General features: G+C 41.9%; 4 protein-coding genes across 4 annotated transcripts; 3 read left to right on the top strand and 1 right to left on the bottom strand.

The window, feature by feature from the left end:
- The first annotated feature begins 126 nt into the window (after positions 1–126).
- On the top strand, positions 127–4,632 carry LOC108094223 (23 kDa integral membrane protein). The gene is made up of 5 exons (XM_017194681.2): positions 127–368; positions 3,065–3,229; positions 3,779–3,955; positions 4,020–4,193; positions 4,248–4,632. The coding sequence occupies exons 1-5, from the start codon at positions 309–311 to the stop codon at positions 4,326–4,328; spliced, it is 657 nt and encodes a 218-aa protein (XP_017050170.1). The 5' UTR covers positions 127–308; the 3' UTR covers positions 4,329–4,632.
- A 359-nt stretch (positions 4,633–4,991) lies between these two features.
- On the top strand, positions 4,992–6,929 carry LOC108094210 (protein late bloomer). Its single transcript, XM_017194668.2, has 5 exons — positions 4,992–5,160; positions 5,222–5,416; positions 5,880–6,044; positions 6,108–6,305; positions 6,588–6,929. The coding sequence occupies exons 1-5, from the start codon at positions 5,098–5,100 to the stop codon at positions 6,663–6,665; spliced, it is 699 nt and encodes a 232-aa protein (XP_017050157.1). The 5' UTR covers positions 4,992–5,097; the 3' UTR covers positions 6,666–6,929.
- Positions 6,930–7,111: 182 nt separating this feature from the next.
- Positions 7,112–8,845, top strand: LOC108094214 (leukocyte surface antigen CD53). The gene is made up of 4 exons (XM_017194671.2): positions 7,112–7,422; positions 7,489–7,671; positions 8,183–8,548; positions 8,606–8,845. Exons 1-4 carry the CDS (start codon positions 7,363–7,365, stop codon positions 8,684–8,686), a joined length of 690 nt encoding a protein of 229 aa, XP_017050160.1. The 5' UTR covers positions 7,112–7,362; the 3' UTR covers positions 8,687–8,845.
- Positions 8,846–8,902: 57 nt separating this feature from the next.
- LOC108094232 lies at positions 8,903–10,449 on the bottom strand. The gene is made up of 3 exons (XM_017194691.2): positions 9,653–10,449; positions 9,408–9,596; positions 8,903–9,357 (listed from the first exon to the last, which is right to left on the bottom strand). The coding sequence occupies exons 1-3, from the start codon at positions 9,752–9,754 to the stop codon at positions 9,193–9,195; spliced, it is 456 nt and encodes a 151-aa protein (XP_017050180.1). The 5' UTR covers positions 9,755–10,449; the 3' UTR covers positions 8,903–9,192.
- Positions 10,450–10,590: the final 141 nt, after the last annotated feature.

Below are 10,590 nucleotides of genomic sequence, written 5' to 3'. Positions count from 1 at the left end.
TTTCGCGTTTTTGCGGCCAAGCGTTCCGATTCCAATTGGACCGAAGCTTTCGTTCCGTTTCCCGCCGTTTGGCTTGCCAAACGCTTTTCGCGCTATCAACAACGTCGGAACGGTCGGAACAGTTTTCAGTTAACATTCGAGCGGTGAACATGAACCGGGTTTTGGGTAACCGCAGTAACCGTTAGAATCAATATAGATATTTTCCAACTGTCAACAAGCGCGAGTTGCCAAGTGTTAAGAATAATAAGAGTACCTGACACACAACAAATATATATTTTCACTCCTTTAAATATACTACACTGAACAAAATGGCCTGTTCCACAAACGTGTTGAAGGGCTTTGCCCTCCTCTGGGATATTCTCTATGCTGTGAGTAAAGGGATCGGGAGACATTAACTATAATGCCATGACAACTGCGCCCAGAGGCAGAAACATGTTTCGTTTGCTATTTTCGTGAGGCAAATTGGTGACCCCAAAAAGCATTAAAACATAAATTAAGCTGAAGCTTAACCGCTCTGTCCAAGGCTAATTGCAGGAAAATTACTTGACTTTTGCCCGCCGTTGGCCAAATGCCAGATCTTGGCCAAGAAACGTTCTCCAGCTTCGCCCAAGTTCGTTCAGAGATCCATCAGTCTTTGATGTAGCAGTTTGTTTATATGGAGGGCGTTGAAAACAAACATTTGAGGGCTCCTCAGACTCTAATATTTTGTAACTAAATAGTTGGATAGTTTTCCAATTAGTTCGCAAGCATTTTAATTATTATTGAAGGTTTTAGCAATTCGGGTTTGTATTTCATTTTCATGCGAATTAGCATTAATAATCATGGAAGAATATGCACGGATATCTAGTTCAGCCAGAAATATTGCGAAATGTATTCCTAAGTTATTTGGTTCTGCACATTTCTTTCTGCCTTAAAATACATTTCTAAAAATGATAGAATATTTATTTACTTAGTTTTTGTTGTTTATTTTTACGCTGAGCTTTTTATTTGGGTCTTTTCTGCGTTAAATGGCTGCCAAGTCGAAACTTGGTCACCCACGCCGTCACTTAACCCTGAACAACAACATATAGAATCTTTATTGGATCTGTGCTGTTATTTAGTTGGTTTTACTTGAAACAGATTTTGGTTATGTTTGTGCCCGATTATATACGTCTGTTGATGTCATTCTCTAGACGTTTTGGGCATCTTTCTGGCATTTGATTTAAATGGAATGCGCGCGAAGGCTGCGGAAATGCCAGCGAGCTCCACACGGCGTATGCGCGATTTTCCGCGTTTGGTTCCAGGCGAGTTAACTCTCGATTTGCGCGCTGAGAGATTTCAATTATGCTGGAGCCGGACTGAAATCACTTCATCTGCTTTAGGGTAGGGCCCAACCTTTGTGTCGCGGCCTTTAGTGCCCCCTGCCGACAGAACCCACATAAATCTGAGCCGTTACAAGTTTCGGCCATTCATTTGAAGCGCTGGCACTGGCATTCGATCTACCTACTCGATTTAGTACTAGCCTTATCAGCCGATATGCAAATTAGCTGGCCGCACTGCTCCACTTAATTGTGACCCTGCTTACTCTGGTGATAATTGTGTTTAATTGCTGGCCTGCGTGGGGAAATGAGAGCAAATTAATAAAACTTTGCTGTTACTCTGTTGCTAACACACAGCTTTCCTTATCGTTTTTATTGGGCAGCACCTGAGTGTCTCCTGAGCACATTAGATAATCATGACAGGCGTAATAGTCCCCTTTAGATATCATAACGTTGAGTGGGGCTGGTCCCAGAGTAAACAGCGATCATAAGGTTCTGCTTCGAATTAAGTCGCAAAGCTCGCTGCTCAATTACAAAGTCTAACTATGGTTCGATGGTCCTAAGTGAATTCAGATTCCCGCACGCTTGGCTTCCATTTCAACTAATACAATTTGTTTGTTTCCGATTTTCGAGCTTCTTAGAACGTGCCTCTGTTTTTTGGGTTTCCGCGGGCCCTTCGGGTTATGTCAGCGCCCATTTTGTCTTGGCGGGATTTGGGCGCCGAAGCATAATAAATAACAATTAAATGGCGTTGAGTGTGGACCCAACTATCTACGAAACAATGCCAGATGTCTGAGTGCTACGTGCCCAGTGGATAACAACAGCTCATCTCCATTGCCTCGTAAACATTAATTGATGAGCCAGCGTCGATTCCACAAAGCGCTTCGATTGCAACTCTATTAATGTAAATGATATTTTCCGCCGCCTTATTTGGCAAGCAGCTCATTAAACTCCTCCTAAAGTGAATATTTACTTAACTGCCCTTAGAGTCAGCGCCAAACATAGGCGTTACACCCAGTTTAGGGCTTCCTAATCGTTTTTGGCCACGGATTACACTTGAAACCAGCCCTGCCGCCGTGATTAATCGGCGAAATCATTCATAATTACCTCGTTGGCTTTGAGCCGAATTGGTGCCGACCGAAACGTAAGCTTTTCTAAGCCGGGCCCAGTTGGCTCGAGTGACAAACAAGCGAGGCGCGTTAGGCCAACTTATTTGCCGTCTGGCTTGCTTGTTTGCCCCTCCGACAATTGTAAATTGAATAATTTACAAATTGGTGGCGACAACAGGTTGCCGTGTGCAAACATCAGCACTGTGGATTTATAATTACTACGCATTTCGAAAACTTACTTTCAGTAGGAGGATGGTTTTGTATTCTTTGCGCTTCTTTGGGCAAAGTGCCAAATTACAAAGAGTCTACATTTGGCAGGAGAGTGCGAAAAAGTGCGCTGTGTTTGTGGATCTCGTGAGTCATTGTTGTAATTTTAAAATGCACCCAGCGATGCATTCGAAAGTGAGAGGCGAGCGAATTTCAGGAGACAACTCTGCGTATACGTAATGTTTCGAGAATGAGTAAGCACGTTTGTCGGGGGAAGTATGATTAAATCTTCAAAGTAACGCCTGGAGAATTTCCATAGAGAAGTGCGATTTGCCATTTGCATATTGACTCAACGTAGAACCTTCAATCGCTACGGTTTTTTCACCTTTCGGGCAAAGTAGAACTTATTTAACTTTTCAATCAACCGCTTCCCACTTCTCTCGCCGACAGCTGTTTGGCCTGGTTGTGATTGGCCTTGGAGTGCACATTATTTACAAGTTCGAGCACTTCAACACGGCCGCCTTCGTTGTCATTGGCGTGGGCGTGGCCGTGGTTCTGGTGGCACTTTTCGGAGCCTTGGGAGCAGCACGTGAGAGCAGCAACACATGTAAAGTGGTAAGTTAAAACAAAATATGAGTTCTATATATTTGAAATGATTATTACTATTGATGTGAGAAAATTCTTGGTTATTATTTTACACCGAAAACCTGAAGCTTAGGCTGTCAACGTGCAACTTGTCATTACAAAAAGTGTCTCAACTTATAGTTGTAAAAATATAATTAAAGACTTCTTGTTGGTCATATTAATATCTAAATTATTTATTTTAAAATACATTAGATTACATGTAGATCCGATGATCATGTTTATGTTACAGCTCAAATGTCATATACTAAGCCAGAAATAGCAGTGAAAATGGTAGTTATTTGCAAAGAAAACTTGTACGTATGCTATGTATGTAAGCTATGTATTATATATATTATATATACAAACATTTATCCTAAATGTTTCTTGGTAAAAGTGGACACCTAGTACATTGTAGGGAGTTAAGCAAAATTGAGTTTTACCAAATTTCGAATTAAAAACATTGGCAAACCTTAAAACCTTCTGGTCAAAAATTATTTATTTCAACAATCTTAATTGTTCTATATTTCCTTTCCCGCTCAGTACGTGGTTATCCTGGTTCTCCTGATCATCTTGCAAGTTCTGGTCGTGGGTATCCTGTGGGCGTTCCAAGAATCGCTGCTGATAAACGTGGACAAGACATTCAGCCAGCTGTGGAAGGACCAGCCGGTGCCCATTAGGCCAGGAAACCAGAGTGAGATCGCCAGCGTTGAGCGATGGGTATGTGTACAGAAGTGTCGGAAAAGAGGTGTATTTCAAAGTTTTGTAATTCCCTGGCTCTTAGTTGGACTGCTGCGGCAACGTTGGACCCAGTGACTATGTTCTTCCACCAAACAGTTGCTACAACAGCGAAACAGATGCTCTAAATCTCAGAGGATGCAGGCAAAAGTTTCTAAACTACATTGCCGATCGTTTTACGACGCTCAACTTTGTCGCCTTGGTGCTAGTTGTTGTTGAGGTAAGCCAATATTCCAACTACAAGTTTGTGAACTAAATACGTTTCCTTCGCCAGGTAATTTGCGCCTTGCTAGCCTATGTCCTGGCCAACAGCATTGTGAACCGCTGGCGACGCTCGAAGTACTATCAAAAATAGGTCAACGTTCGGTTTTTGAAAACATTGCATTTCGAAAATTCAAGCTAAGATGCGCATACTTAAGCCAAAGAACTCTCCATACAACTACTTAATCGAAAACTCAGCAGAGATTCCACAACAAATTTACTTAAGCGAAGTGCGTTGATTGTATTCTATTTACCAGTTTGGATAACTGTTTGTTAAAGAGCGGTGTTTATGCCGTTTAGAATGTAACTTAATCCCTACACTAAGCTCGACTTAAGCCACCATTTTTGTAACAGCATTTCGAGAGGCCAGACCGGTGAAATAAAGAATTGTTCGAAGATCCCATCTGTTGACATCATTCCGATGGTAATGAGCCGCCAGCAGAGGAGGGGAGTGGCCAGAAGGTGAGGGTGGACACATGCTGACTCACATCTTGGGGAACGCGTGGGCGAAAACGCCTCACGATTGTTTTCGTTTTCGTTGTCGTTGTCGTTTTCGATTCTATATTTTCTGTGGCCCGTGCTCGCCTTTTGATTTTTGTTGATTTCCCCCCAGCAATATTTATTTGGCCACTGCATCTGGCCAACCGGACCGGATGGCGACAGAATCCGAAGCAGACGACGACGACGAACCTGTGGGTTAATCGTTTCCCAACGACAGCTCTGCGAGTCGCCCCAGACAAACAAATGGAGATTAGGCGACTTTAGTCGATATTTTGATGGCGGTGCTCAAGGTGTGCTCGCCCCCAGCGGAAAAACTCTTGTGAAAGTCTGTCGGGAAAATCGGAAAACCGAATACCGCGCGCATGATGTACTGCACCACCCGACTGCTCAGATACATTCTGTGTGTCATCAGTGGCATTTGTGCCGTAAGTGCTTAAAATAGACCCCAAATGGCTGACATTGAAAGGGCTTGTGGCCGTCGTTTAGCTAGGGGGCTGCCTGCTCATCTGGTACGGCGCCTGGCTGCTGGACAGCCTCTCCGACCAGCAGAGGGCGATGGGGATGGACCACGGCGAGGACCTGGCCGCCGCACTCTGCATCCTCCTCGGCGTGGTCATCATTGTGGCCAGCATCTTCGGCGCGGTGGCCGTAGCCAAGGACTCCAGGACCCTCTTGATCTGTGTGAGTTACTTTTAAAGTTCCTGTTAAAGCTTGTTATTGTGTGTGGTAAAATACGAAGAGGTGGCAGGAATTTTTTGAAGACCTTAAAATAACATATTTAAATTATAAAATATATTTTACTTAACTGTTACAAATATCTAACACCTAACATTTGTGTTAGTTATTGGGATGCAGTTAAAAGTTGATTTTCACAATCATTGAAGTTGATTTTATGTGTGAAACGAGATAAGAATATCGAAAAGCTACTAGTACGAACTTCGATTGATTTGATTTTAAAAATTATAACTAAATTATAATTAGGTGCTATGTATGGATTAATTGATTATTATGTGTGAAACGAGATAAGAGAATGGAAAAGACAAGATTTACTAAGGGAATTTCAGATGATTTTAGAATAGTATAACTAAATAACAATGATTTATACAATTAACTGCTAAGAATATCCATCTTGCTTAACTTTCAGTATGCAGTTCTGTTGGTCTTACTCCTGATCGTCCAGTTTGTAATGTTCAGCATTAGCTATGCCGCCAGTCGGGACTCATTGCCTGATTCTCTGAGACAGGGCTTCGATGATCTGTGGGACTTGCAGCACGAGGGCAACAGCACCCTGAACATATACGAGGAGTGGGTAAGTTGGCTGACCCTTCACTCTTTCAACTTCTTAACTTGAGGCAATTTTTGTCAAATACAGCTCCACTGCTGTGGTAGAAACAGCGCCGAGGACTACTTGCACCTGGAGAAGGAGCCTCCGCCGAGCTGTTGTCTCGATCAGGACTGCTCCAAGCTCTTGAATCTCTACATGTCCGGTTGCGAAAACAAGTTCAAGGAGTATGTCAGTGGGAAGACCGCGAACTTCCACTCCCTGAGTTGGTTTCTCATACTCTTTGAGGTACGTAAATTCATAACAATTTGGGATCTTGTAGAAGAAGCATTCGGTTGATCGGGAAATGCATTGAAGAATGCATATTCACTGAAGAACCCTAGGAGTTCAAACTTACTTCGCAGATATAAAACCTTCAAGTTCTTTGAATAGTCAAGAAGAACCTATTCATTAAATCTCATTATTGTTCTCTGCATAATTGACCCTTAAGTTCATGACTTTATTGAAAACTAAATACTTCCATCAACTAAATGACTTCATCTTTGCAAATCATCTTTATTGTAATTGCAGTTCGCCGGATCGGTGACCACCTGCTACCTGGTAGACAGCATTCGCAATCACCGCGACCGCATACGATTCTATAATTAAATTAAGTGTTTAGTGTTCTGCACGAAATGTATTATCGTTATTTGTTGTGAGTAATTTCCTAGCCATAAGGCCCTGGCAGATTGTGATTGTAGTTTACGATGATGATTAATCAAGTTAGGCTACAGATACCAAGTATTTTATGAATGAAACTGTAAACTGGCGCCTACGCCCAGAAGTAAAATCGAAACGAAAATAAATAAATAAAAAGGCGCGTTGCCATTGACTAAACTTTACAAGAAATCTTCGGCCATAAGAAAAAAATAACAAAGCGAGTGGGGATTGGGATTTGGACGGGTAGGAGATGGGGATCCGGAGATAAAAAGAAAAGCTCGCGCAAGTGGGCGATTCTCCGCTCTCGATTTTCACTCGCCGATTTATAGATAGAATGTGCGAGCGGTGAGTCGGTGATCGGTTCGTTGTTTTAGCCAAAACAAAACAGACTGTTTCGGTTTTCATCTCAGATCCGAATCGCCGCCAGTTGATTCGCACGGCTGAAACACGGCGGTCGGACGTCGAGAGTGGTCTTCGCCAAGTGACGCTGTATCCGACGGATACGCATTTGAAAACTGGCTGCTGGCCATCGCCATATATGTAACGCCCCCGGTGCACTCTGTTCGCCTTTGTTGACTTTGGTCAGTCAGTTAGCCAGTCAGTCAGTCGATCCCCAGTCGCATCTTCAGCTGGGAAACAAGTCACCATGGGCCTGCATGCCACCACAGTGAAGCAACTGCTGCTCTTGCTCAACTTCGTGTTTTCCGTGAGTAGCACAGGTGTGCTGCGGCCATTAAGTATGCGAATCTGACTCTGAATCTGCTCTCCACAGGTGCTCGGACTGGCGCTGGTCGCCTTCGGAATTTTCTTTTTGATCTCCGCCGCCGAGAATGCAGTCAGCATCGGTGAGAACGTGGCCGGCGGTCTCATCATCGGCCTGGGTGTTGTCATCCTGATCGTCGCGGTCTTCGGATGCCTGGCCGCCATCCACGAGGCTCCTGTCCGGCTCCTGATCGTAAGTATCGCTGGGTATTTCAAAAATTTGAGTTTACATTTTTACAAACTTTGCTGGCAGGCTAGACCGTATGTTGAATTAAAATTTGGTTAGGAAATTTAAAATCATCTCTGAATCAGGAAGCTGTAGAAATCTTAGGATCACATGAGTATAAAAAAAAGCTTCGTTCGACTTGGGTAATAAGAAAGAAATCGGTTTTAACTTTGTATCTTAATTTTTACCACATGTAAAAACCAGATTTGGTTGTCACTACAGTGTAATCACATTATAAGAGGTGATTTCATTTAGTAGGATAATCGAAAAACACAACCGAATGGAAACATACTCAAACAATTAAATTAATACCTCATTTCTTGATGTCTTATTATTTGTTTGCCATCAAATCAATTGTGATAGAAGTTGGCTACAAGTTGGTAAAATAGTTTTGAGTCGAATAAGATTGATTGGAGTCGGTACCTAATTTCTGGCAACGTATTATATGGATACCATATTGATTTTATCTGCTTTCCAGTACGTGGGTGCCGTGGGCCTGCTGATCCTGTCGCAGCTGCTCTTCCTGAGCATGGCCACCCATGGCACCAAGGACGGGCTCTCCGGCAGCATTAACGAGGGCTTCGACCGCCTCTGGGAGTCGGAGCGCAACAGCACAGGGGCACTGGCCTACTACGAGAGCTGGCTGCACTGCTGCGGAGTCAACAGCGCCGAGGACTACTGGGTAATCCGGCACAGCGTTCCCTCCAGCTGCTGCGAGGATGGCCAGTGCCTGGACACGCAGAGTAGGATTTTCAAGCCCGGCTGCAAGGGCGAGTTCATCAAGTACTTGGACGACAAGTTTCTGGTGTTCAAAATCGTCTGCTGGCTGCTTATCATCGGAGAGGTTGGTTAGATCATCCGCCGATTATGGATTTGCTTAACCCGACTCTTCCCTTTTTAGGCTGTGGGCGCTGTTTTCGGTTGGCTGCTCTACAGCAGCGTTAAAAACGAGAGCCGACGCAATAATGCCGTCTGGATGTAAAGCTCTGTCTAAGTCACTTGGGTATAAGGCAATAATATGTTCTAAACTGTTTTTCTAATGAATTGTTTTCTAATGAATTAATACTGTTAACAACTGTCTACTAATAGCAGGTTGGTCGTTTTGTAATCTGTATTAAAAACTCACCATGCAAAAAAGCAATTTAAAGAAGTTTTTGGCTGGAGTTCTGTGTATATACTGTGTTTACCTTTTTTGAAGATAAAATTATCTTCACCAGGAACTTAGATACATGTTAAGAATTTGATAAACGGCTTGGTAAGTGTAATACATTTTATTTATACCTGTAAAAATATTTTGCAGGAAGTTGGAAATTAATCCACCTAAGCCTTAGATACTATCTATCAACTCCGACATATTTTAATTTATTTAGTAATGCCTTGTTAAATTATCAACATACCTATGTTATGTGACATGTAATATGAACCGTAATCAAATTGTTGACTACTGTTTAGTGTTTATTTTTCTTGACAACATATAATTTTTTCAATTCAAACACTCAGTACTTCAAAGTAATAGTTTGTTTGAATTCGTGTTATGTTTTCTGTTAGCCACTTGGTATACAAAGCGTAAAAGCCCTTGGCCATTGGCAACCCATGGATTTTGCTAGAGATTTCAGTATTGGTAATGCCCTCGATAGCAAAGTAATCCTCAGTCTGAAAAGAAATGTTACTGAATGGTTATTATTGCGTACCGCTTAACTGACCAAAAAGGGACAACTGTGGTTCAGATTCGAGTGACCTTCAATGAAGTTGAAAATCATCTTGGCCAAGTGGTTTGATCGGTTCTTCTTCCAGAATCGACAGAAATCAAGGTTTATTTCGTAGAGGAAGGGCTGCCAATTTGGAGCTCCGTCGACACTTTCACTGCCCTTCGTCATCAGTTGAAGGTGAAGCTAGAGTGGGGAACGCATTTTCATAGATCAAAACATATTTCATTTTTTATAGTTACCATCAATTTGTGAAATCCAGGCTCGAGCAATTTGTAGCGCAGTCGAATACTGTTTTTGGTCTTGCTTAATGTTGTCAATTCGCAGTACTCCACTGTGGCCATGCTGAGGTCCTTGCTGTGGCAGGACACGTTCGTAAATCTTATGAACACTCCCTGCGAATGACACACCCGAACTAGATTGATATTTTTCTCCGGTCACTGTACCTACATGCAACTCTGTCACACATTGCAGGCACAGCAAAAATCCAAACAGTTTTCCTGCAAAGTTACTCATTTGATTGTCACTGAAAGAGTGATTGGAATTCAATATTAGGCAGTCCAGCGACTGCCAATTTATGGTGAAAATAAGCTCTAGTTTGGAAGTAATTGCAATGTTAATTTAGGGCTACTGAACGCATGAGTAGATCATTGATGACTTGATGAAATTGCCCAATGGTTTTTACTTACATTACCATACAACTTTCACAGGTAAAAATGAAAAGTTAAAAAGCGATGCTCATAATAACTATACCTGAATAATGTTGACGGTTTAAGATTTTTTAAGTTTTGAAGTTATTTTTCCAACTTTTAATTTATTAGCAAAAATGTATGGAAATTTTATTGCTGTTTTATCTATACGATATGCTATTAGAAATAGTATTTTTGAAAATTACATAAGTACTAAAAAGTTTTATTAATGCATTTTCTTGTCAAACGCTCATAAATATTTCTTTATATAATTTAAATAAATTGATAATTCATGCTATAATCGCGTTTCACAAGTGCCCATTACCCCCGGATTAAAAAAATTTAAATTGACTTTTTCCCTGAATTTACATGTTAATAAAAATTAAAGTTCTAACGCAACGTTTATACGGACGGACGGACAAGCATGCAGGGCTAGATCGATCTGTCTCACGATCATCAATATCATCACAATCATTAATAGACAAATTTTA

Source organism: Drosophila ficusphila, unplaced genomic scaffold, assembly GCF_018152265.1.
Source record: "Drosophila ficusphila isolate 14025-0441.05 unplaced genomic scaffold, ASM1815226v1 contig_414, whole genome shotgun sequence".
NCBI classification, from domain to species: Eukaryota; Metazoa; Arthropoda; class Insecta; order Diptera; family Drosophilidae; genus Drosophila; species Drosophila ficusphila.
This window is presented reverse-complemented; position numbering and strand designations above follow the sequence as displayed.